The 27,738-nt window shown below is 39.0% G+C and overlaps 2 protein-coding genes across 2 annotated transcripts in view; one reads left to right on the forward strand and one right to left on the reverse strand.

The window, feature by feature from the left end:
• The window catches only part of LOC110162300 (dedicator of cytokinesis protein 2), an 85,821-nt gene that overhangs the window by 24,830 nt on the left and 33,253 nt on the right, over window positions 1-27,738 (reverse strand). The window contains 2 exon segments of the mRNA XM_020927171.2: window positions 24,834-24,929; window positions 27,516-27,658. Coding sequence (XP_020782830.1) covers window positions 24,834-24,929; window positions 27,516-27,658 — 239 coding nt within the window.
• Window positions 5,816-23,799, forward strand: LOC129410658 (protein INSYN2B). Its single transcript, XM_055159326.1, has 4 exons — window positions 5,816-6,009; window positions 15,113-16,869; window positions 19,115-19,189; window positions 23,314-23,799. Exons 2-4 carry the CDS (start codon window positions 15,410-15,412, stop codon window positions 23,489-23,491), a joined length of 1,713 nt encoding a protein of 570 aa, XP_055015301.1. The 5' UTR covers window positions 5,816-6,009; window positions 15,113-15,409; the 3' UTR covers window positions 23,492-23,799.

A 27,738-nucleotide genomic window follows, 5' to 3' on the forward strand; every position in this document is an offset into this window, starting at 1 on the left:
ACTCAGCCTTGAACTGTGCTGTCTGCTCTCTGTTCCTTCACAGTTAAATGTTGATTGGTAACAGGATTCGGCACACTAAACAAAACCCAACCACACTTCATCATTAATCTCCTGGGTTTATGCTCTGTGTTCTTGAGCAAAGATTAAAGTCCTAAGCTATGCCGTCTTTGTTCTGGTGGTTCTCAAACTGGCACAGACATCTCAGACAATATCAAACTTCTTAGTATCCCTGCTATTTATAATCTGGGGCATTGGACTGGGTAGTAAAGGGAACTTGTTTACTCATTACCTACAAAAATATCAATATATCTTCTAGTTGGTCTGGTGTCAAGCAAAAATAATTATCTCTATACCACAGAAAACTCGTTGTTGTAGAGGACTTTCTCATGCATTTAGCACAAACTTTTGGTATCGGTATAAGGAGGACTTGCAATAATATTACTTGGTATCAATTTGAATTTAAAAAATCACTGGTATCCATCCTTAGTCTGCAAAGTGCAATTTTTATAGAAAACACAATAGTGTAGGCCCACCATGACAGTTTGTACCCAAAGGTCTGAATTCTGTGGGTGAAAAAATAGCTTTTAATTAAAGAAGGTAAGCTAAATGTGGACAAAATGATGATAACTACTGAGATAACGCACATTAGCACTGTATTCTCTAGGAGTAGCCTTTGGGTTAAATAAAATCCTATATGTCTTAATTATGGGACAATGGATGTGCTATATGTCTTGCTGTGAGGAAACCTTAAGTGTCCAGAAAGGATCTAAAAATGTTTTATTACTAAAGCAAAAGTCCTAGTGTTAATAGCATGAGTATCACTAGAATTCTGTCTCTCTGCGGTACCTGCTCCACCATTTGAGAACCATTGCCTCATTCTATTGTAATTGGCCTCAGAGGACGTTCTGTTCCTTCAACATCCTCCACAACAGAACTTAATTGGTCAGATTCATTAGCGTCTCATCCTCCCTCTTAAAGGATTTTTTTTTTTTTTTTTTTTTTTTTTACTAGCACATACAAATCTATACACAGAGTCATATGTGGTTACATAGTTTGACATGTAAAACGCCTGACCACTGCAGTGCAATGACAGACAGGCAGAGACAGAGAACTGAGAGCTATGCCTTATGCAACACACAGCAGCAGATTAGTGACAGAACAGGGCACAGATGCTGACGCGCTCTGGGATTTCTCTCCCCTCATCCTCCCATCTCAGCTTCATATTCTTTTCCTTCGTCTGCTCATTCCATCACACTAGTTACTCAGCTCAGTAATGTATTAAAAGCTCTCATTTTAAAACTCCAAATTCACCAACATGACACTAATAGGTCCCAAATCTACATTATGGGTAAATGCAATATCTGGGGCTGAATAGGTTACACAAAGTGGTTTTTACACAAGACATCTTATGACATAAAAATGATCAATAAAACTAATGATAATGGATATGATTTAAATAGCTCTTTTCTTGGCAATGATAGTGCTTCACTAAAGTCCATTATTCATCCCACTCTACTATCAGACACTGGTGTGGGCAAAGCCAAGTCTGCAGCCACAGTCGCCCTGAGGCATGACTGAAAAAATCTGGAACCTTGCTGTGCCAAAAGACTTTCCTACCACGCTATGTGACAAAATACAGTAGGGGACAGAGTCGTGCTCAATGGCTCATAGGCAGAAGGAAAACAAACCAAATGAAATCCTGTTGGGCAAATAGTTCTTCTTCTAATCTACCCTGCATACTTTTTGTGTGCGACCAAAGCCCCCCAAAAATATATAGATTAAAATTAAAATTATATTTTTGGAACAGCAGGCTCAGACTATTCCTGCACAACCCCAATGGCTGGTGGATGAATTCAGCCTTTGACAGGAGAGCATACTGTCCTTGGGCAAGACAATCCCCCCATCTCTCCTTTGTAATAATGTTGTGAATGAGTAGTCGAAGAGGCCGTGGTCACTTTTTGAATTATTAATGTGAACTGGTGCACATTGTATCAATCAGTGTCACTTTACATTTATCACACTCTTTTAACTATGTATTGTAGCACTGTAATGCTTATGACATAGGCTGACCTCTTGTCCATGTAGATCCCTATTGAATTATCTCAACATGTGTTTTCCTGGTTAAATAAAGGTTAAATAAAAATACAAAAGGTAGCCACTTTTCTAACAGTACACTGTGGTAAGGAAATTAATGATGCATGAGTGAACGTAGTAATAAGTTTGAGCCTCTACAAACATTTTAGAGTAATGCATTATTATTACAACATAGACCAAGTAATAACCACTGTTTTTCTCTCAACATGAATAAATCAACTGGAAATTATGTAGAAACAGCATAAGTGTTTCCACCATATGTGCCATTTGATTACGGGAAAGGCCCGTTAACCTGGCCATTGCTTGACAAGATTGCAGTGTGTTTACAAATGTTTTCATCAGTTATCTTAAATACATTCAAGCTACAAAGGCCCACAGGCTGAACAGGCACACAATGAACAGTGTCAAACGCAGTGCTGAGGAACTAACAGGACGAATAAATGTTTTCATCTGCTGGAGGGGGAACATAATAACGGACATCAATTCAAATAATACCACATCAGGGCAATTGTAGTCTTTGAGAACGGTGCATTTACAGCTACCTCCTGTCTGCACTCAGCCCCCTCCTCTCCTCCTCCCCTCTTCCTCCTCCTCTACTCTTGTTCCCTTTTGTGGTTTCCCCCCAGGTGGGAAGTCATTACAGTGCTCTCACGGTGATTTTTCATCAGTTTTTAAAAAGGGCACGTAAAGGAAAAACAGTGTTGTTGAAAGCCTGCCGAGTGTCACTGCACCATCAGAAACATCTCTGACCTGCGTGGTGCACTTGGGGCTGGGGGAGCAGAGAAAGCAGCGGAGATGTAATTAAACAGCTTCTGTGTCTTCAGGTGTGTTGGAAAGAGACAAAAAAAGGCAGTGACAACAGTACAATGGGCTTCTCTGTGTTTAGAACAGAGCCTGAAGATGATGAGATGGGTAGTAATGAGTTATCCTGCTGCGTTTTTTATCTATCTGAGTCATTTTAGGCCTTCAAAAAGGTATCCTAGCAGCCTTCCAATTTATTTAAATGTTTTATGATTGCAGAAGATTTTAAAAATGTATTTGCAAATGTTCAAGGTTGTCTTAATTTAAACAAAATCTGAATGCAACATCAAAATTGTTTCTCTCTACTGACATTTAAGAACCTTGAATGTATGACTTTGAGTCTAAATGATTCCAAGAACCACAAGTAAGTAGAGAGCGGTGGGGGAGATAGGGGATAGGGGGGACACAAATGAGCACTTGACCTTTGAATGCAGGACAATACAGGAAAACTCAAATATGCAAAAAAAATAATACAAATCAGAGTAAGCAAATTATCAGGGGAAATCATTATAACATAGTTGAAAGCTCATATTTTGTTCATTTTCATTTGGATGATTCTCTTGTACTTTTACTTTTGGATTACAGTGAAAGTTTACAAACTCAACTGTAATGGGCTGGAAAAATGAGCAAATTATGTGTGCCATATTGCTGAGCTTACAGTAAAGAGTCCATCCAATTGCCAAAAAAATGAAGGGAACAAAACATAATGGGTGGTGAGGGAAACACAAAGATGGGTGGTCAATATTTCAAACTATAGAATACACTTTGGTGCACTGGCCTCTAGCCAGCTATGCAAAATGCACAACTACCATTTGCTCTCTTTATACTGGAGGTCATTGGAAACACAACACAAGGTGAGTCAACCACTTTGCATCGTCATTTATTTCCAGTGCTGGAGGGACAGAGGCGTGCACCATGTATCAAGGGACCACTCAGGGAACACAAAGTCTAAAGGCAATAATTCATTCACTGCATACACACCAACTGCGCACTGACAGGCATAACTCAAGCCACTTGCATAAGCACTCAGATACAAGACCCCATTTTAATATTGCATATCTTTTTCTGCTACACTGATTTTGACTATATTAATAATATTTGCTATTAAAGATTCATCAAGTGACTTTTTGGAGATCCCATCTGCTTATCTCCATGATGATGCTTTTTACTGAAAGGGCCCACAATAAAGCATTAAACATATCTATTTGAAAGAGAAGTAGGTGATGCCATTAGGCCAAGTACAGAGTGCATGTTTTTCAAGGTATTTTCTGACCTACAACCAAATAACATGTAATAAAAAAAAAATGCAAAATAGATATGTTTAATGCCGTGCTGTGTACACAGCATAAGGGTATTTTGGAGCTGGAAAAACTTCTGTAAATGAATAAATGCAAGGTAGATTCCACATTAACATCTCGAGGACAAGGAGATAGCTGATCTGCCATCAAAAGTTACATAATATACTTTCAAATATTCCTTGACAAAATGGGGCTACTACTTCCTGTAGAAGCACAACCATAAAAGGCAATGATGCGTTGTACATGGGAAAAATATTGAAGTCATCATGGGTGATGAAGAAATTAATTTATTGTGCGACTCCAGCAGTGCGTGAAAACAAAGGAGTCCAAATGAAACGTAATTAGAACCAGACGTCACACTGCGTTTAGTCATACTTTTATTTGTAATTGTTTGTTTATCCCATGACAAAGCTAACTATTAACTTGAGAAAAGAAATGTTGAGCCAGGGCCAGTTATGAAAGAAGAAAACACTGAATCTTCTTTCCTTTCTGCTTTTCTCTTCTTGAGAAAATAATGATTTTAAAAATGTATCCAGGCCTGGTACTAGCACGAATATTACCCTATATATTGTTGTCTTTAAAGACCAAAATGTGAAAGAGGATTTAAACAGGGCAAATGATGCAGTGTCAATTCAGTCCATGGGGTGAATGTATAGAGGCTCCAGACCCAGAGAGAGAGAGGCAATAGTGGCCACAAAGGGAAAGATATAAATAAAGTGACTGATAGCAGCTCGAGTGTGCGTTTGTGTGCGTGAGTGCGCGAGGGCGTGTGTGTGTGTGTCCTGGCTTGGCTCCCAGGAGCAGAGACTTTTGTGGTGCCAAAGTTTAGCTGGGTCTACCACCATGCCAGGGTCAGTGCTGACACGCAGCAAACCAGTCATAGCAGCTTAAAGGTGCGCTATGTAAATTTTTAGTTGAGGGATCAACACCTGCTTGTTTCTATGGATATGCCAATGCTCTGTCTGGAATGTTCCACAGTATAACATGAAACAGCTCTATCTTGCATTTATTCAATTACATGACTCTAAAAATAACTACAAAAACAGACAATCTGGATGTGAGCAGAGTTGCCTCTGCACAAATCTGACCTGTAACTTGGTCTGGTTTTGTCTCCATGAAGATAGAAAGGTTTATTAAGATACTGTGAAACATTCTAAACAAAGCAATAACACCTCCATTAACAATTGTAAAAATACAATTAAATATGCAAATGAATTAACACTGCCACTGTGCAACTTTTTTGTCTTATTTCACTGTAAACTCAAAGTCATAATTTGGTTCCAACATAAAATATATTATTAACAATCAGTGGTGGCATACATTTGGAGTGTGAATACCATCACACCAAATCATCACCTTCCTGTTGTGTAATAATCACTATATTGTTGTTGATTATGGCCAGATGCCCTTCCAATTTATTTATCCAGCCTTAGGACTGTCAGAAAAAATTACCCCTGACTGAGAACTTCCTTTGTGCAACCATATAACATAGAGACCACATGTGTCCAAGCTATTTCAATAATAACCTGGTGATACATAGAGAAGACTGCAGCAGCTAGATACAAAAAGGGATGGAGATGGGTGAGCGATATGGAGAGAGAGAGTGAGAGAGAGAACAGGAGTTAGAAAGGAGAGTGAGGGGGGGAGGACGGAGGATCAGTACGCTCAGTGAGGATACAGAAACCAGCAGCAACAGAACGCGAACAAGAGACACCGGCGGAGTTCACTGGTGACTGAGGATTATGTGGCTGACAGCACGCTATGACACCTAGGCAACAGAGGAAGTGACCAGCATGCCGAGGAGATAGGAATCAAGGTAAGGAGGAATGCTAATGGATGAAGGACACTTGTTAAGCAACTAGACGCATACAAAGTGCATCTCTGAAAGTGTGGGAGAGGTCTTTGTAAATTTCTCATTTCTATTGCAGTCATAAGAAATGTTTTCCTAACATTGAATAAGGCAAGCTTATTCAATGTTTAAAAGCTTAAGAGTAATTGAGTATTGGCAAACTGGAGAGTGGAGAGCTTTAATTGTATAAATCCTTCGGGTTTAACCTCAGACCACACAGGACAAAGTGTTCAATACTTGGTCCCCTCTTATCGGTAAAAGCTACATTTCTATCTTCTGTTCACTTAAGTTCTAAATGAAATAGAGACACAGGGATAGAGCAGAAGTGGTCAGATGCTGCAAGTGATCTATACTCTTATGTTTGTGTGGCCACATTAATGGTGAGTAATCCAGTCCATCTGTCACATGGGGATTTGAATCAGAAGAATGCATTCAGAAAGTAAGCCAGCATTTGTGTTATGGTGACATTTATGAAGTTTTAACAGGCTTTCCCCGTGTGTGTGTGTGTGTGCGTGTGTGCGTGTGTGCCTAGGTGTGTGTGGTGCGTTTGTGTGCAAAAGCCAGATTTGTATTTGAAGCCTGCAAAGCAATCGTCCGAACGGCGAGTGTAGCTTTAATATGGGATTATATTGCAATAACCCTTCTCTTATACACTAATGCTGCCCCTGCGCATGTGTGTGTGGGGGGGATATGTGTCGTCATGGGGACATAAATCTGTTTGCACTGGATACTGCAAATAATAGAATGAAAGTGTTAAAGGTGGATTTTGGCTCAAGATAATAATATGGTGTGTTAAGATAGTGTACTGTATCTGGTAGAAGACTGTTTTTAGGTCTTTAAGAAATGCATTTAAATTTACAAAGAGCACCATTTCTCAGATGAATCTATATATGAAACTATGAGTATATCTATTTGATAACAGTAAGACAAAGCCAGGTGCCATGCATTCAGGGGTAAATTCTGCTACAGCATTAGTTATCCTCGTAATTAAGATATTGTCAAAAATACATTTTCCAGAGTCATTTCTCAGAGTTTTTAATTATATTACAGATTTCAGAAGAATTCATGCAGAAAATTGTAATTATGTATAGGCTCAAGCTATAGAGTTTGAAATGTCCCCTGAAAACTGATATCTGAGAGTTCATGCCTGAAGGGAGATGCAAATGTTCGACTGGAATTTGTTTACAGACCGTTGCACACACAACACTAAAATGAAAATTTCAGCTTTTATAGCTTTGTATGCAACTTTTCAGCCTCCATTGACCACTCGCACACCTGGTTCAAAAAATAAAATATTCTGTCACAGCAGGTGCAGTTTGCTATTGTATTTGGAAAAAACAGAATAGATAAAAGAAAAAATTTAAGAACCAAAATGGATTTAAAATTTTCAATGAAATTCTTAGATGGATCAAGGGAGAGCATTTTTGTACAATTTCCATTGTAAATATTGTGTGTGTGTGTCTGTGTGTGATTGTGTGATTGCCTGTGTGTGTGTGTGTGTGTGTGTGTGCGTGTGTCTGACACTACATCAGGCTATATAGACAGCCATCAGTCAGTCAAAACAGATCACAATGCCATTAGGCAGAGATTTACTGTAAAATTAAAGGTTAAAAAATGCATCTAAGTTCATTGATATACCATTAAGTGTAGAGAGCATACCAAGCTATGCAAATTAGAGACCTGAGAAGCCTAATTATTCAGAGGCAATGACGTTAAATGCACCCTTAAATGTCAGATGATAGAAAGCCATAAGTGGGTGACATGGACACAGAGGCGCTTCAATATAAATTGGTGGGTGTTTGCGCGCCACTGTCACTCCAAAACTCTCCAGACAAGCTGTGAGCACGAGACACGCCACTGACGAGATGAGGTGAAAGACAAAAGGACTATAAGTCAGGAGGACGCCAAGATGGATGTGCACGAGGAGAGGAGCAGTACATGGTGGGTACCGCCAGAGAGTGGGGTGCGAGGAGGACAGATAGATTGGGGGTTAATGATGGAGAGATTGGGCTGAGTGCACGGACAGGATGAGTAATATGGCAGTAGATGGGATAAAAGAAGAGAGGTGTTGAGAAATACAGGAGATCAGGACAGGTAAAAGGGGAGGATAAAGAGAGGAGGTGACAGTAAGAAACCCCACAGTTAAGATTCAAAATGACACCACACAAGGGGTCTATTTTAATGACGAATTACTTTAAAGTTATGGGTGGTTGTATTTAATGTCTCATGGTGCACTTTGAGCTTTTTGTAAATAAACTACCCTAACCTAAGCTGATGAATTTTGTGGAGGCAGTGACTAGGTGATAGAAGCGGTCGCCCACCAACCCAAAGGTTACTGGTTTGATTATTCTTTCTGACTCATCTACCACTAGAATAGGATCCACTGACACATGGTGCTCAAGATAGTATTTTGATTTGTTTAATTGAAATTTATTTTAGTTTGCATCTTGTAATCGTGGATGGTAATAAGAAGATTTTACAAAATTATAGCAGTGCAAGATTAGTTAGTTTGGACATCACCTTCAAGTTGAAAAACAGAAAGCAGCTTCTGTAAATACACAGGAGAAGGTCATATAATCAATCAATGTGTCCTGACATGTCAAAGTGGAGGTGTCACTGACTGGGTTGCAATATAAAGATAAGCATCCGAAAGCTTAAATAAAGAACGAACCTGACAGCATATCAAGTTGACATAAAAGTCAGGCCAAGTTTAGACCTGGTTTAGTCCCGGTTTAGTTCTGGTTTAGTCCCCTTTTAGTCCTGGTTCAGTCCCAGCTTAATCCCGGTTTAGTCTTGGTTTAATCCTGGTTTAATCCTGGTTAAATCCCAGTTTAGACCTGATTTATTCCTGGTTCAATCCTGGTTAAGTTCTGGTTTAGTCCTGATTCAGTCCAGGTTTAGTCCTAGTTAAGTCCCAGTCCTGGTTTTGGTTTTTTTTGGTTTTCTATAGTACAATAATACCTACTACTAAGTTTGTCCAACCGCTTACACAATTCCAAAATCACCGTTATGTCCAACTTGACTATTGAAGAGTGCTCTCAGACACAAAGCAAACAAATGAAGCAGGTAGATAGGTTTATCAATACCCTTCTTCTGTATGCGACTGCTCTTTCTCGACTGTAATACTCAAATAATTTTAAAATATTGACTTGTTTTGAAAGACATCAAAAGAACCGAGCAGGTATTTGAATGAGTAAAAACTGAAAATTAACAATTGCTTTAATCTTTCTTTTTTGTAGCTACTGGATATTTGATATTGGACTGCAGTCACGGGTACAGTACAGCAATTACCCAGTAGCAAACAATGTAATTCGGACAAGCACAGAACAGCTTTGCAATGTCAAAAAAACCAACTATATTTCTGTACAACGTCCCTCTAGGTATTCATAGAAGAGAGCTAGAAGTTATAATTTTTTATTAAAGCCTTAACAGAAAAACAGGTGCATACAGAAAGGTAAAATTAATTTGAATACATTGCTCACTCACTGCCTTTAAGCTGTACCACCATGTGCTATGTTCCCATAAAAATATGCAGCCCACTAGTGAAATAGCAGCCTTAGTGATAGCCTTAACTACTGCTCTTTTGGGAAGCCTGTAATGAGAGAGGTTTTTTTACTATCAGGAACAGGCACAGTCGCCTCAAACAATGCCTCAGTGAGAATTTGAATTATGTTGAAAAAGATGCTTGGCTCCATCTTACCAATATTAACTTTTGAGGCTTTTTGTGTTCTTTTGGAAAAAATGTTAATTTAAGTGCAGTAACCGAAAAGACAGTAGCATTAACTAATTAAAGCATATCAGACAGACGTTGTTCTTATTCAGAACTGAAGAATTATTCATGCATCTAATATCAATGGCAAAGTCTACTTTATCTCTATCTGCATTGCAGTATACAGGCCCTAGCTAATTCTAATGAAAAAATCACTACATGTATTGACTGTTAGGAGACTCGAAATATTTCAGCTGTTTGTTGAATTAAAGTGATGTGGCAATAACAACACTTAGATCTATACACATAAAAAGACACAGAAGAGCCTATTGGAAGATTTTGCAGGCAAATGTGTTCTCAGAATTTATTCAGTTCATTCAGGTGCAGCAGTAAAGTCAAAGCTGTAATAGACACATCACTCCATATTTTAACAGATCAGTGAAGTCTCTCTAATAAAATGAAGGGCTTCACTCCTGTCACATCCCCAGTTATCCACGATGGAATAAAATCAGTCTCTAAGCCTTTATAGTGTCCAGTGTCCTAACTGACTTGATATGCCAGTATATGGGCTGGCTGATATATTGGGCTCCCTTTTTAGCATATGGGCTATTGGCCTTAAATCTTCAGCACAGGCCAATTTGTTGTATAGGCCAACCTGCTGCCTAAAGAATACACATGCTTCATTTGAACACTTTAGTGTGAAGAGAGAACTGCACAAAGCATCTCTAAACTGCCTTCTCATAGGCTTGTGGTAAAACAGGGCTGTGGATGACTTCATAGCAAATTGAAATTACTAAATTTGGGGAAAATATCCAAAACGGCCCTCTAGATGGGAATCCATATCAGTTAGTTTCAAATCTTTAAAAACTCCAAATAAGTCAATAGAGCTCAGGATCTAACTGCAATCCAAGGTTAAAAACATGGTGTTTGCGGCAACACATCCCAAAAGTTCATAGAGATACATTAGCCTAAACATTATTTTAAAAAAAAAAAAAGAAAGAAAGAAAGAGCCTTTAAATGCCAAAATATTGTTTAAGTTTAGTATTTATCATCTTCAAATTTCTATTGTTTCACTGAAAATTCTATGATGACATAATCAAGAGCTGTAGAGCACCATACACCCAAGATCAGAACGCATATTAAAGCATGTTTTATTTTGTTGTGTTGTTTTAATTAATGCTAAAACCCCACATCTTGTCCTAGAAGCCTATATGGAAACATAATTACAATATTTTTTTCATTGAACTCTGTATTGAATGTTTTCTTATTAACATAGTAAATTAGGAATCTGAAGCCTGAGGATTACAACTGTATACAAATGCTACCAATATTGAAACAGACCTCAGAGACAGCCAAGTAGGATAAATGACTATATTGCCCACAATGCCGAAAATGGCTGTCACAGAGGGCTCATAAAGTGCCAGTTTATTTTACCCTGGCGGTAAGGAGGCAGGTGATAGTCAGGTGAAGTCGAGAGATTACGATGCAGAAAAAGCGAACCCTGCTACACTCGCACACACACAGACACTCAATCGGACTGAAAAATGAGCGTCACCTTGAAACGACAGCGATGCGACTCACTGGAGCATTGGGTGCTCTGTTACCACGAGCCCAGAGGTGGTGCCCGCTCCTTTACACAGCCACAAAATTGGACTCACTGTCGGCCTGTGTAGATAATCCTGTGAAAGTCCTGACTCCTCGACTGGTAAATTAAATATATAGCAAGTGTCAACAGATTTAACGAAAATGTGCACCTGATAAGACCTGATATAGGCAGCTGATATACAATGTGTCAATTTTATTTATTTTTTTCCTATCCTTAAAGGTGCACTGTATAAATTCTGTGGTGGGGCCACCAGCTTGTCTCCATGGAGATGTTATTGCTTTGCCTGGTATGTCCCAGAGTATGACATTTAGCAAATCTATTCCCATGGTAGCAGTTAAGTACCGCCACCAGGCCAAGTTACAGGTCAAATCTGTGGAGATGTTTACAGTATGAATTCAAGTTTTTTGTTGAATATGAGCAATAAAAACACCTGTAATTAAAAATGTTTAAAAGTTGAATGTCATACTATGGAACATTCAAGGAAAAGCAATATGATGATACACAGTGAACCTTTAATCTATTAGTTTTATTTCAACAAAAACTATTGAAGTAACTTTATAAAACATGTTTAAAAAAGGGAATTGTTTTTTGCATAGCATTTGAGAAGGATAAATAAAGAGGTTATATAATGAGCAACAAGTTTATAAAGACCTCCAGCCAACTAAGCCTGTTAAAACAAAATATATGGGACAAATAAAGAGCTATTTAATGGCACAAGATGTAAAAGGATACAAAACTATACTTTTCATGGCTTAGTATAATAGCGATTGTTCTAAAGGTCTTTGCAGAAGCCTTCCTAAATAATTTAAAGAGAATAAATAAGTCACAGGACACCCCCTTAATTAGGCATATGCTTAATCTCAAAAATTGGATATCTAGACAGATGATTACAGGAATGCAGTGGGCTGATGTCTTCTGTCTCTATCTAAAAAAGCCAGACATGGAAAAGGAGCGTGTTTACATCATGCCGTGACACAACTTTTATCGCTGTCTTCCTCTTATGAATACCCTTATGACTTGTGTGCCTTCTTCCTATACCTCTGTTATGAGCTTCTTTATTATTCCCAAAAGCAGTTCCACCTCTTTCTCCTCCTCGCCTCCTTTTGCACAAGCAGAGGTGTCATGTGACGAGGGCGTCTGTCTACGATTAAATATAGGGACCAAGGGGGAAAGCGAGAGAAAGCTAAATCAAAGAAGCACACAGCAGAGAGAGATGGGGGAGGTGTGAGAACAAACACTGGAGAAGATGAAAGAGTGACAGGTCGGCAGCCATGTTTGATGACAAAGCAGGGGGAAGGCATACGTGTAAATAACAAGGTGACTATTTATGTTTGTCTGGGAAGTTTGGGTGGGACTATGGGGCACGTTGAAGAAGGTGTTAAGACATAGAGGGGGTGATTTGGCAGGTGCTTGAGAGCCTGCTAGATGGACGAAAATGAGCTGCAGTAATATTACCTCCAATTGACTTAGTCTAAAATCCCAAGGCACAGCAAATAGGCCCAAACACTCACTATAACATATGCATGAACATCTGCGCCCTTCTTCACAAAAGCTGTTCCCAAGAAAATATCAACACTATCGGCAGTTTCTTTCAGCAAACAACCTGCTCCTGTGCGCACTTTATTTACCAGTTGGAGCTGATTCACAAACAGAATTAAGCTCCAGAAAATACAAGTGGGAGGATGAGTGCGTGAGTTCTGAGAAGTGTGAAGTCACCACTTTTCTGGGCCAACTCATGCTCCCATCCTCAGAGTCGAAATCAAAGTCATTAAAGACTGTTCCCAGACTGGTTGAGTCATTAGCACATCAGGTACGAGTCAAATCAAATAAACTTGATTCTCTGAAAGGGAATAATCCAAACCTTAGTCAAGGCAAGTTAGGACCAGTGATTCATATCTGATGTACTGCCGTGTGACTCAGTGGTTGTGCAGCAGAGCATAATGTGGATCTTGCCAATGTGTTGTGAGTTTCCCTCCCTTGTCTTTGGCCCATTTCCAAACTATATGCTCTACCCTATAGGCTATACTAAAGCCAGACAATGGCCCAAAAAGAGAAGCTGAAAAAAGTCTTGGACAAAAAATACCTCAAGTATCACATATGGTGCTACTAGTGAAGGATTATAGAGGAGTGAATTTCGATTAAAATATAAATCAGATATTATATTTAATTTGAAAATAAATTAAATTTGCAAAAGCCCAAGAATGCGATGAAGATAAAGTAAAAAAATATTAGTTTAAGCTCTCCTCAAAATCTCTTAAAAAGTCAACGTCAGAGTATTATGCCCACTAATCCTTGTCCTTAAAACGTCAGTCCAGTCACGGCCCAAGTTTGGTCACTAATATCTTCTTCTGGGTCATCACTTATAAGACACATAGAAACACTGTATTAATACTTGTAAAAACAGTAAAAAGACAAGCAATTAAAGTTCTGACAATTGCTTTAAGTTCTAATATATTTCACCTTGAAAAGTGGCATGGCTCTGGTCAAAGTGGGCATTGGTATGAATCACAGTAATCCTGACACTATTCCAGAATACTCATGAACCCTTTAGCGCCTCAGCAGGCCCTTGACAGTCAGTCTGCATTAACACCTGTCTCTTCGGACGGAGCTCTCCATGTTGACAGAAAATCCAGAGTACCAATCCACCGTGTGAAGACGTCTTAAGGCCTCTCAAAACCGTCTTGAAGCAGCCATAAAATCAAGGCTGTATTTCATGTAATATTGCCATGTTTCCCCCCTTTGACCTTCTTCAGAGAAAATGTGCACACACACCAGCTGGGACCTACAAGCTCATTCTCTTTCTCTATCCATAGATCAGTCACAAGAAACAATGACAATTTATGCCACCTGGTGCTTTTCAATACTCGGCGCACAATCAACCAAATCACTTTGTAGGGAGAAATCATTTAAAAAATGAAAGACACTAAAATAAAATATAAAGCCACATAATTCAAGTATGTGTAAAAGAAACAGTTAAGCTACATGAGGAACATATCTATGCATCATGCAAATTACAATACACAACCTTAAAAGCAGTAATACATCATTGGCCCTTAAATACAGGGCTTAATTGATTATAGAAATATTTTTTGGTTAATTATGTTAAGGTTAAGGCATTCATTACTCTCCCTGTAGGGAAATTTGTCCTGTGCGTGTGATGATTATTCAGTGCAACTGAGACAATCTGACAGAAGCAGTGTGCAGCCACAGTGCAATGCTCAGGGACCCATCTCCTCATCTAATCTTGGTCAGAGGGTTGACATTTGTTACAATTCACAATTTATTTGATGAATAAACTGTTTCGAAAAAAATTTGAAAAATATTAGATATTACAATTACAACAATACATTACTATTACATATGCAAAAAAATAAGAACATGCAATGGTTGTAAATGAAATAAACAGGATATTGAGCAGGGAAAGGAGGTAAACATTTAGTACTAACACAGCCCACAGGGTCTACTCAGACACTCAACATTATTCTCATGCTTTGTAGCTCGTTTTAGAAAAAGACTGGACAGGATTTAGAGTATTGCCTCTCTAACTCCCACCCACCTGCTGATCTAATAAGAGGTTGATAGAGTTCTATTGATCCAGTCAATGTGCACATTCAGTCAAGGCTGAAGTCTTAATATGGAGCTTTAAGTGTCTAAAGTCTATGTCAAGTTGCCAATCTGACCATTTTATGCTTTCACTTTCTTCCTCACAATTCACTTACTCATTGTCCCTTTCTTTTTCTTTTTTTTTTTTTTAGGTCAAACTTAAAGTCTTCACCCCCTCTTCATCATGTGTGGTCTATTATTGAAAAACGAAGAGATCCTCAAGTACAAATCAGTAAGAGTCATCAGTGTCTTATCCAGCCAGGAGGAAGTCATTAATGAGGACTATTGGATTGTGGGATACTGAACTGTCTCGTGGTTTCAAAAACAGCTGCATAAGATCTTGGTGTGTGTGATCTCTCAGAATACACTCCGGCTCACCCTGGCTGATGGCATCACATGTCGTCTACTTCTTCAGCTCCTCAGGGGGCTAGGGGGCCCCTTGGGGCATTATGGGTAGGAGGGTCACGGACCCTACAAACCCAGTGCCTGCTCTGGGAGTTCCTCTGGCTGGGGGACGATGGGGTCCACTATGCAGTGTTGGGGTCCAGACTTCTCCAGGACTAAGACTTCTCCGCTCAATCAAACAAAACACCAGACAGTCCTCCACCTCACAACAGTCACTGCCCATAACAACCAAGAAAACAACAAACGTGGAGACAGCTGCCATCCCTAGTGACAACGACCGTCTGCCAGTGTCCAAGGAGACATCTCAGAATGAGATCAACAGCTTGACACAAGACGACATGGGGTCACAGGGCTCAGGCAGTGGCATTTACTGCCAGATCAAAACTATACAGAGTAATCCCAAGGATGCACGAGGTAAAAAGACTGCTCGCTATGCAAACGGCAGCGTGGTTACCTCGGACGCTGTGGGTGGGGTGTGCAGTGAGGGCGCAGACAGTAAAGAGCCAATCAGAGAGAGGAGAAGAGTCCAGTCCCTGCGTGGAGAGGGCCATCGCTCTGTGGCTAAAACAACTAGTGTCTGTACCACTGTCCATGCCACGCCTCCTCGCCCCTGTCGTGTCATGGCTTCGTCCCCATCCCGTCTGTGTGGGACATGTGGGAGGAGACGTTCACAGATTACACAGTGTACTGGGGCATGTCGCAGAAGGCCTACTGCTCAAATCACCGCCAGCCAGACTTTACCTAATCCGGCTCGGAAACAGTCCATGCCTGCCCACCAGGCCCAAAAAGACTCATCCACTGTGGACACCCAAACCAATGCCAAAACCACACATGTGGCAAAGTCCCACACATTTGTGAAGCCCAGCCAAATACCACAGCTGTCCCACACTATACCAAAAACACAGAGGTCACATTCAAAACATTCACTGAACAAAACCAATCAGTTCTCCCAGCAGCCACGTCCCATGTCTGCAGACTTCACCCAGTACAAGAACTCTGCCACACAAACAATAGAAACACATAACAACAGCATAGAACAAGCTACATCTGCAGAGGAGGTAAAAGAAACAGACAAAGAGGACTTCTTGAAAATAGATCAAACACAAGCACATGCACCAGTCCTTAATAATGCAAAACCTCCAGTCTGTTCCAATCTCACGACATCCAGTAGCACTCCACCTCTCCCCCCTAAAGTCAGCTCCAAACCCTCGACACCGGTACTGCAAACCAAAAATCAAGATGGCACTGATAACAAACAAAAGGATTATACAAAACAGAAAAGTAAATCATTTGAGGATCATGTCCTGCCTTGTACAACCCATTTGAAAGCACAATGTAATGGGGCCCCAGGTGGGCTGTTTGGGGCACATGTGGGACATGTACCACGAGGGCTGGAAGGACAGCTTCAGACAGTGGAGGAGAACCTACTGTCCAACCAGGAGAAGATCAAGGTGCTTCTCAATGTCATTCAAGACCTGGAGAAAAGCAAAGCACTCAGTGAAGGGTAAGAGACTGGAATGTGTCTGAAATATATATTTTAACAAATCTTTATTGTTTTACAAAAATATCTGAATTCAAAAATGTAATAACTGTAACTGACTAACTAAAATTTACTTGCGATATGATGCAGCATAAAATAATGAGTCATAATAGTTAAATATAATTATGGTAAAATAAAAGCATGGAAAAATTAGGAGTGAAAAAATAATTATATATGGCTGAAAATACTAAATTCAAAGACCAGTGTAGCTGGATTTAACCTTTGATAAAATTACTCTGTTTAATATACTTATGTTGAAACAAAGTTAGAAACCATTCATTTGTGTAAACTATGCCAGTGAACAGTAAAGTTACTTTTTGCCTTACTTCTATGTTTACATCTTTGAGATTAAGTTACACTCAACTTAATAAATTAGATATTACATGAGACAGAGTGAGCAGAGCCACAGAAAATGGAGGATATAGAGAAGTGGGTTATATTCGAGTTGTTATAGAAATATGTACCGACAGGCTTTCAAGTCAGTGTAATAGATTTAAAAGTCAGAGCTTTGGAGAATCACTGCGGCCTGTACTTCTGAGTGTGATCTAATCCTCTAGGGATGTACAACACCTGCCCGCCTGTAGTCAAGACTTCTCTCCTTTTTCCTTTTATCTGATTATTTCAAGACGCTGACTCTACCACTATAAAAAGTCCCTCTGGAGAGGTAGTAAAACATCGTCCTTAGTTAAAGCTTGTTTCGTTAATTCTAATGCCTTCGTCCCTGCTCTGATGTCTGATTTTTCTCGTGTTCGTCACTCCAAATGTGGCTTTTTTCTGTTCTCAATCAACACCTTTCTCTCCTTTCACTGCCACCAGCTATTCCCCCTCTCATCACCTCTGGAATCACTTCTTTCTTTTTCTGCTAATTAATACATTCTCTTATCTCCTTTGCTTTTCCTGCCTCAGTGATATCAATGTCTCCAACAAATTGTGATTCCCCTCTCACACCCACCCCATTCTCTGAGCCCCAGACAGAGCAGGGTGCATTCCTTTTCTGCTTCTCATGTGTATTCATTCTTAGTTCACCTCTGACCTCTGCTGTCAATAGTTAGCTTTTTACAATTCTTACAAGACAGTTGCCACAATTCTCTGCTCTCTCCTGGTTCCAGTGCTGTGCTCCTTTAAACCAACCCTCTTGTCCACACAGCCAGCTATGGTCTTTTCTTTTATAGTGGCATGCTTTCTCCTACACCACCTTCATTTTGTTCAGGGTCAACACGTGTGCCTGACTCTTTGCTAAGCCCTTTCAGATTAGCTTTAAAGAGGGTAATTAATGCAGTGCTGCAAAATAAGGGCCTTCTGGTGCTAATGAGTGTAGAAGATTACTAATACATGTTTTACCATGTTGTGTACATGCTTTTAATGAGGATGTGTGTCCTCATTTCACAAAAAATTGCAAATAGGACAAACATAGATGGTTATAGATAATCAATGGCATGATCCCTATTGGCGGCCTCAGTAAGTATGATGGTTTATTAATACATAAAAAAAACTGGCCATACTAAACTTTTGTTGTGCTCAGGTTCGATATAAGACAGTTACACCTTTGCATGATTAAAATGTCTTCTTTATCATCATAAATCAGCCTTTCAGTCAAGCACACCGTGCACAAGATGGGCAGTCAAAATATCTTGGCAAACTGATGCGTTTAATTACATGGCATTCAGAAAGAGCTCGTCAGACGTCATTTGGATCCCACTAGTTTGCTGCACTTCTGAGCTGTCTTTAATCACCACTGACACTGATAATGTTGCTATGGTTTATAATGTCATTGCACACAGCATTTATGAACATCAGTCAGAGAGATTTTATGTTATTTGGCCAGAGCAAATTAAATTTTCGCCATGTGGTACATTTATAGTATGTCCTTGGGAAATTTACAACATTGATGAGAACATTTCACACCATTTCAAGATCAGTCAATGACTAGACAAGACTGTGCACGTTGGATCTTAAAGGTGCACTACATAATGTTTTGGTTGGTGGTCCTGACCTGTAATTTGGTCTGGTTTGGTCTCCATGATCATAGAAAGGTTTAATATCATACTGTGAAACATTTCAGACAAAGTAATAACATCTCCATGGAGAAAAGCATCTGACAAACCCTCTCCCAGAAAAGTTACACAATGCGCCTTTGACTAATAAAAACTGGCAAATTCTTCAAGAAAAATAATGATAGATGCCTGACTCATACGTGTTTTTTCTACAGTCGAACCTCATACAGAACTGGTCAAGATATAAACAACTGTCCCACCTGCCAAAAGACAGCATGTATCATCTACAGGTAAATATTGTTTCATACTCCACATTTTCAGACTGTCAGAAAGCATGTTTATAGGACATTCATTTATTTTGGCATGTTATTGTCAGCATGGGACAGGGTTGACATGCAAACTCTTTATGATGGACCCAAGCCTGAGTAAATAAAGAAGAAAATGGCTTCCAGTGTCAAAGGGATGTCTAGAGAAAACAAAATTCAATTATTTTGCGATGAGCCAACTGATGTCTAGGTCACAGCAGACTTAATTGGAAATCAAATTCTTTGTAATTGTAGTTGTACTAGTTATACTTCCTTTAATCAGGTTAACACAGTACAATAGTTCAAGAGCCTATAGAATTTCAGAATTAGTCATCCTTTCATCAATATTGAACACTTTCCAAGAAACCCATTTACCCATAACACAATGTTGTTGCACACACGACTCCAGCAGCCCCCTAAATGATCTGTTTCCCTTTTCAGCCGTCCCCAGTGTGAGTGTGACCTAAATAAGTAATTGCATTCACAGATCCTCAGCTGAGCAGCATCCTCACAATCTGATTGTATACTTTGGTTTAATCCTCTAAGCGTGTTAGTGTTTTAACATTTTTATTATGAGAATCATCTTTTCTTTTGACAATAATCTCCCCATATGCCCTGTTCTCACATTAACAATTCGCTGTTCTTTTAATAAAAACAGACAGAAGAAAATAATGTGCCTGTAGAGATCCCAACTTGGTTACAAAGAATGAGTGGAAATGAGTGGCAAAACCTATGAATTCTGCTTTGTCTCATATCATGTAAATTTCTCCTTCACTTCTCTTGCTTGTCAAATATGCATCCAATCTCACAGCGTTAAATTCTCTATATCCCAATTAACACAGCGGGGTTCTAAATGTCTGCAATGTGCACTAAATACGATCTTTTCTCTGCTTCGTAAGAGACAAGGACCTCTCAAGATTATATCAACAGAAAAATTTTCATTTAAAAAGAAAACTGTTTTTGACAAGCATGACAAATAATACTCCCATTCACACTTGCCAGTTCCAATGAGAACGTATCTACTCTTTTTCCCTCACTGTTGTGTGTTGATGTACTGCATGCATTCAGTGTGAACACAACATTAGAACTCATAAAAATGCAAATAAGCGTGAGAAATATTTATGCACGGACATGAATGTTCAACACAAGATATTTTCCCGCTTTGTGAATTGTTTACAAACAGAATTGCCCTCACCACTGTTCTTTAACCACATATTTAATGCATTAGTATTATATAAAGCCACACAAACCTGGTTTTAAGGGTAACAGCCAGAAAATATGAAGGATGCGGAAAAGTACAAGGTACAGTTTGATAAGGGCTGGCAGCTCGCGGTTGTTGTTGCCGCCGTCATCCCTAATTAATCTGAACATTGAAAAACAAGAGAAAGGAGACACTCTGAAAGGCAAGGGTTGTCACAGTGATCGCAGACATGCTACAAATATCAGATGGAAAAAAACATATACTTTGTGCTAGAGATAATTAATGCGTTTGACAATAGACAGGTTCTTGGATATGCAGTACAGACCAAGAAGAAAAGAATGGAAGAATTCAAAAATGCTTGCATAAAATTACTAATCCTAACAGACTTGCCACAGTCTGTTATAAAGAAGAAACAAAAGAGTGGCATATGGCTATAACAGTGAGGGGTAAAACAACAGCAAAAACTCCAAGTGCAACAAAGTGAGTGAGAGAGAAGCAGGTGCACTACTTAACCCAAATGAAAGAAATCTATATTTATTACAAGTGTCTGAACAATATTTTCTTTGCACAAGGCAGTCAAGGTACTAGCTGTATTATTTATTCATAACAGACATCTTTCCTTCTCTATTCTCTCTCCAAACTCACAGCTTTACTTTTTACTTTTTACTTTTTGGCCAAATTCTCTTTTGGGAGGAGTTAGGGCTTCTTGTCTTTACTAGCAATCTATTTCACTCCAGTAGCTCCTTCTTGTGCCCCCATTCACATCTCTAACTATATATATAAGGTCTCTGTTAGAACATCTTTACTTATCATACCACCTCACCTATCCTAACACAAATGCACAACCTGTGACTCAGCTGACGTCATTGCCATTGGTGAACATTTAAAGGTCCCATATTACGCTATTTTCAGATTGATCTAATGTTGTTTCCTCATCAAAAAATATCTGGAGTTGTGTTTTGTTTCATTCACACATGTTTAACACTGCATATTTAGGCCTTCTCTCAAACATGGGAAGTGCTCCATTGTGTTTTTAACCTCCATACACTTACATTATAAATGGTAAACAGTAGCTGTTAAATAAAAACTACCGCTATATGAAATCACAAGATGAAACAGAGCATTCTGGGATTTGGAGATGTAGACAGACTAATAATAAAGGATTACTAAAACATATGTAAATGAAACAAAACACAACTTCAGGTAAGCTTTTGAGGAGGTAACAGCATTATAATATAGCTTAAACTTTGTCAATAAAAGCCCTTCTTATTTTCCCACAGCTTTTCTTAGAGTTTTTCCTTGCTGAGGAGGTTTAAGGAGGTTTGCTTGTTTCCTGTTGGTTCATCTGCTTGTTTTTTATTGACCAATGTTTTTCTGTTGGTTAAATTAACAATTTTGAAGCCATGTGAGGCGTGTATTGTTGTGGTTTTGGGCTCTAACAAGAATGAATAGAAATTAATTGAAAATTGAAACTGAAGTCCTTGCCCCAGACTAACATTTCCAGACATATCACTTTTGCAATACATCTGTTGTCAGATAAGCCTAAGAAGCCTGGGTCAAAAATACAGCTCTTGAGGGGTGGACAAGTCCTGCAGTGGTGAGATGTGGTCAGCCCCATATCACAAAAGCAGCAGCTCAGAAGGTTTTATAGAAATTGTTGATCTGCTCAAACAGATAAACAGTCTGAAAATCAAACAATGTAACAGACTAGAAATAAAAAAATGTCCACCATTCAACAAGTAAAAATAGACAAGCAAATGAATGATCGGTACTGATAGTAGTCCACATCAAGATGGGAAGACTATAGTCCAATCTAAAACACAGAGCAACAATACATTCATTGCACTTTTCTGGTGAATGGTCCGTCAAATGCTTTTCTCCATGAAAATGTTATTTCTTTGGCTGAAATGTTTCACAGTATGGTATTAAACCTCTCTATCTTTATGTAGAGCTGCTTAATGTCATACTGTGGAACATTTCAGGCAATGCAATGACATGTCCATAGAAAAAAGCAGGTGACGGACCCTCCACCAGAAAAGTTACACAATGCACTTTTAATATATAACACAATGTAGATGATAATGTGTAATTAAATAATTAATAATTAATAAACAATTTAACATATAAGTACATTTCATTTGCTCAATGAAGTAAGTCAGGAGGTGGGTGGATCTGTTCCTCTCTTCTTGAATGGTCACATGGCTCATTAGCCCCAGATGCCAGCCTTCTGCAGCTCCACCCAAAACAAATTCTCTCTCTCTTTCTCAAACTAGAGAATTACATAAAGATAATAAAATATAACACACACACACACAAAAATGAAAATCGCACCTCAAAGTCTACTACAGTATGTCTTGCAGCCATAGTAAGAGTAAGATCATAGATGATGGGAGAAATAGGAGAACTAGAGTACGGTAAGAGCCTAGGAGGGGCAGCTTTGAAAACATCAAAAGTGCAAAGAAGTCCTCTCTATCCTCTACGTCCTTCTTAGCTCCTCCATTTTTTTTTTCCCCAATTCTGTCCTCTACCTTTTCCTTCTCCTCCCTCATCTTCCATCCCAGCTGCCTGTGATCTACTGGTGCATGAAGAAGCAAAGGATCTGGACGTGAAATGAGTGCAAAGTAAAAGCCTATATTATCCAAGCATGTGTGTGCAGTGTGAGCATGCTGAGGGTGCATTTGTGTAAGATAGAAACAATCTCACTTTGAAAATTATATTAGCATAAGTTTAAAGGGTTGTCAGCGCTTTATATCACAGCTTCTTTTTTGCTAATGCCACTATAATATACACCCCCTGTTTTTAATCCTCTGTCTTTGATACAGTAAAATATAATTTTATTGGTTCAGAATATTAGAAAACATATCTATTTCTATGTTTTGTTTTTTTAAACATTTGCTTGTTTTTGCAGTGTGGAGCATGATTTCCGGCAGCAAGAAGGACGTTTGCGGGGAGTTATGGAAGCCCTGGAGGGGGAATATGATGTGCCTGTATCTCAGACCAAAACAATGCCAGCCTCCTCCTCCAGTCGTGCAAGTACCAAGGCGAAAGTCAAGAAACTGCGCAAAAAATGTTTCTGGTGGCTCTAAACATCCACTGAGGATTATACATTTTGCATTGGTGACAGAACATTTCGCTGGGTTACTGAGTGTGCTGGCCTCCCAAACCAGGAATGATGGACGCTGACAGAGCATTGGCCCCTGCTACAGTAATTTGTAATCAACAGTGAAATGGAAGTCAGAGCTCAGGTTTGAGGTAACAAGTGCTGACATCTTTGATGAAGCGATGGCATTTCCGAAGGCTCACAGGCAAAATGTTTGTCGTGGTGCTGAGTGGTTGTCTAGACAGACGGACAGACATGTCTCTGGATTTATGTCAAGACAGATCCACGCGCAATGCTGGGAATGAGTCTTTCCACTCAATCTGTGGGTGATTTGGGTAAAATAAATGACTTAAAAATTCAAGATGTTTACCAAACAACTGCTGTAATGAATGGCATAAATGCCTGAAATTGAATGTATTTTCAACAGCTGTTTAAGTACAATACAAAACATGCTTTTGTAATGGGACTATTGGGTGTAATAATGTTTGATTGAATGTTCTAGTTTCAGAGGGCTGTGCTAAGCTGCAGTAAGAGACATTTTCATCTCATCCTAGATGGGCCATGTGCCAGTATTTGTTAATAGTGACTGACAGAAATATTCTCCTTATTATTGCAAATATAAATAGAAAATAAACTCTATGTTACACCCAGACTCTGTTGTACATGAATATACTTGAAACATACAGTCTCTACTGTACTATTATTAGCCTGTATTCAGGTCACTCATTCTCACAGAAAGCAAACATATCCAGCATTTGTAGAACTCTTCTAATGAGTCTTACATAAATAGAGAGTATATTTTTGGGTCATTTTTATGGAAGTGCAACCTGAACAACTGTGAATCTCAATACCACTGATATGATACATCTCTATTTCTCTGCTCGTCACACATATGCCTGGGTCTATGTGGTCATCCTGGTACTCAAGCCTCCCCCTCATGTTGATCATGATCACCAGCCATCCCACAAGAGTCCACTTGTGGCTCAAAAACACATGTAGTGGCTAATCCTGCAGTTGAAGTTCTGATCTTCTATTAGTGTGTCCAATAAAAATGGATCGAGCTTTGTAACCTTTTATGTGTGAGGAATATTTCTGTCTTTTATCACTGTGCTTTAATTCTGTCTTGCGCTACATCTAACTGATGTCACATGTTTCTGAGAAGGGGAGAAATCATTACATGCAGGACTTACAACATAAAATAGCTATAAATTGTCAGGTGCTTGTGTGTATTTATGCATACTTTCAGTTTAACTTCAGTTTACTCAGTTATTTCTCAAATAAGTGAGTAAACCTATTAACAGCTATCTGCAGAGGACTCTTTGACTTACTATGAGAGCATGTTCTCGCCCCATTGTGATGACTGTCCTGTTGATAATGGTGAGCAGAGAGACCACGATGTCCTGGACGTGTTGAAATGTTTCTCCCTAAAGCACAAAAACGAACAGACATTTTTCAAAAACACACTTTACAGAACAGTCAAGTTACAACCGTTTACACATTTGAAAACCCGTCTAAAAAGAACAGTTTGTTCTTTTGAAAAGAGGAGACTTTACAGTACATTTGCAGTTGCATGGTTTGGTATCGGATAGATGTCCTTATTACATTTTAATGTTTTAATTTCCACTCCTTTCAACAGCATTATTTAGATATTTGAATAATAAAATCCTAGCTGTTAGAATAATTTAACTAAAAAACACATTAGATAAGATATAGGGAAATTACCTGCATATGCTTGATCATGCACTGGCAATATACTGAGGTCCTCCACATGGCAGGGGAATTTGCAACATCTACTCATATATTTTTGACATACATTTTGAATACATGGTTCCAAATGAAACCAATTTTCCTCTCTGCTTATAGCTCCATTACCCTGTTTGCCGTCATCACTGGCTTACAGTACATATAAGCTGGTCAAAGCAGATACTCAGTATTACCTTGGGTCATTAGTGTGCAATGAAGCATCTGCTCAAGCCACACTTCTGCTTTAATACCACAGAGTACAGCTGTGTATATACCTGTGCATAATTAAAATAATATCCTCCAAATTACATGCATGTTTGGGTTGTGTAAACTGTTAACTCTGAACATCTGAATATGGAAATGACAACATTAGCATAAGCATGGAGAGTGGCAGGCAAGACATGGTCACAGAAAATGTGTTTGGAGGAAGAAGCACTGTGGTAAAAATGAAAGTGAATTATAACCGGATTTTAAGCCAAAATGGCATTGAGGAATGTTATGTTAAACTTTATAAAGGCTTGTAAGCACTCATTTTCAGCATTACCTCCACTATAGTTTTATAGCTGAGTTCATTTCAAGTAATATGTGCTTGTAAATCCATACATTACTTAATTGAATATACTTCTCAACACTGACAAAAAAGCAAGGATAGGATTGGTTATGAAGATATAACCTTGTATTATGTGTTACACTAAATAACCTTTTGAATGGACAGGAAAGGCCACATTCACTCCTCGTCTTCATCCTAGCACCAACTCAGGAACCGCTTCATTTATTTCCTGAGGTGGATGTTTTATCAATGTTATGACAAAACAAAACCTCGCACAGGAAGAGACACGGGGAGAAAAGGTGAAGCCAGGCATGACTGACTTTGAGTTTGTGTTATCCTTTATCACTAAGCACAGTCCTGAGTGTGCGCCAGAGAAGAAGACTTATTTATGCATTCGATACAGGCTCTCAGCACCATTTGTCTTGACTTCCCTGTGTGCATCTCTCTGTCAAGTTTAGAAAAATGTGCACTTTGACAACTTTATCACAACCCAAAAGCTAAAATGAAAGGGGGTGGACAAACATATAATTGCTGCAGAACAAAGTTGGTAAATTATCAAGGAGGCTTACACAACTGACTTGTCATTCATCAAACTCTCGAGTTACACAACAAAAAAATATAGAATAAATTGTTGCGCACTGTACAGTCCAGAGAGTGAATCTATGTAAAACTCTTATTAACATTCTGGACACTGTGTCAATACAGTAATAAATCAGTGGTGTCAATGCTTATAAGGTCAAAGCTGCAAAAAGACTCCCATATGTAAGCCCTTAATTGACCCCACTTTACGCGCTTAGAGAAAATTCAATATACTTATGCAGATTTCAGATTCCCTGTTGCCTTTACTGCCTCTTCTTGCATAAATATTAGGCAGACCTTGAGCAGGCAATTCAAAGACTCTGTGGACTGGTCATATTCTGTGTATGAATAATCATCCCAGCTGGGTACTGACAAATGTCCAATTAAATGTGTTTTTTTTTTTTTCATGTTTATTCCAACCTGTCTCATTGCATTGTTATATTATATTTATACCATCTATTTGTAAGGCATTATTGTTACTTATCACCAACAACATGTGTATTGCAATGATTTCTTTCTGTAGTTGAATGAACGCATTACTATACTGTGAATAATTTAAACCAAAGTATTAACATCTCTCCATAGACAAACAGGTCCCTCTGCAGAAAAGTTTCACAGTGCAATTTAATGCATTACATTTGTATGGTGCTTTATAAGCTTGACAGACCTCAGGTGCCCTGGGGTAATCTGCGTCATCATTTTTCTGGCTACCACCAATCAATTATGTAAAAACATATCAAACATAAGCAAGGTGGGCAAACTGTCTTGCCCAAGGGCACAACAATAGGCTCTGGTCAGAGAAAGAATTGCTTTAGTAGGCAAGCCTAAAGAGCCGCTGCCACCCCCTCCCAGTGCATTTCTGTGTATGTATGGGTTTGAGATCATAAAAAATAAAGGTATGTGGCCTGTTTGATTCCTACTTGGTGGTAAGAGGTAGGGCAGAGTTAATGTTGGCTTTGAATTTTTTTGAAATATTTTCAGATTTTGCTCTTTTAAGATTACAAAGAGCACCTGATGTTTGTGTCCACATTGTTATTTGAGTTCCCCCAGCAATATTGTTAGATAAGCTCCTCCACAGAGGTGACACAGTGACACAGAACACAGTTCACAGGCCACAGTCGGTGGTCACATGACTTACCACATTGCCCCTGCTGAGGACTTCCAGGATGTTGTTGAGAAGCTCCAGGCTGTTCCTTCGATCATCATGGGGTCCATCGGCCATGCTGGCCAACGCCACACGCAGCTCCCGCAGCATCATGGGTAGTAAAACATCACGGCAATCTGAGAGAAAGGGACACTTGATAAGGATTTTTTTTTTTTTTAAGGTTTAGTTAAAACAATATTACAGTACTCAACAAATC

This window comes from Boleophthalmus pectinirostris, unplaced genomic scaffold, assembly GCF_026225935.1.
Source record: "Boleophthalmus pectinirostris isolate CB_2022bp ecotype Guang Dong unplaced genomic scaffold, ASM2622593v1 HiC_scaffold_23, whole genome shotgun sequence".
Lineage (NCBI taxonomy): Eukaryota > Metazoa > Chordata > Actinopteri > Gobiiformes > Gobiidae > Boleophthalmus > Boleophthalmus pectinirostris.

What these genes read in the sequence shown, in the direction of transcription:
- LOC129410658 (XM_055159326.1), top strand. Translation starts at nt 15,410, where the DNA reads ATGGGTAGGAGGGTCACGGACCCTACAAACCCAGTGCCTGCTCTGGGA. An exon ending in AGCAAAGCACTCAGTGAAGG is followed by an intron (nt 16,870 to 19,114) that starts GTAAGAGACTGG and finishes TTTTTTCTACAG; the next exon opens with TCGAACCTCATACAGAACTG. An exon ending in ACAGCATGTATCATCTACAG is followed by an intron (nt 19,190 to 23,313) that starts GTAAATATTGTT and finishes TTGTTTTTGCAG; the next exon opens with TGTGGAGCATGATTTCCGGC.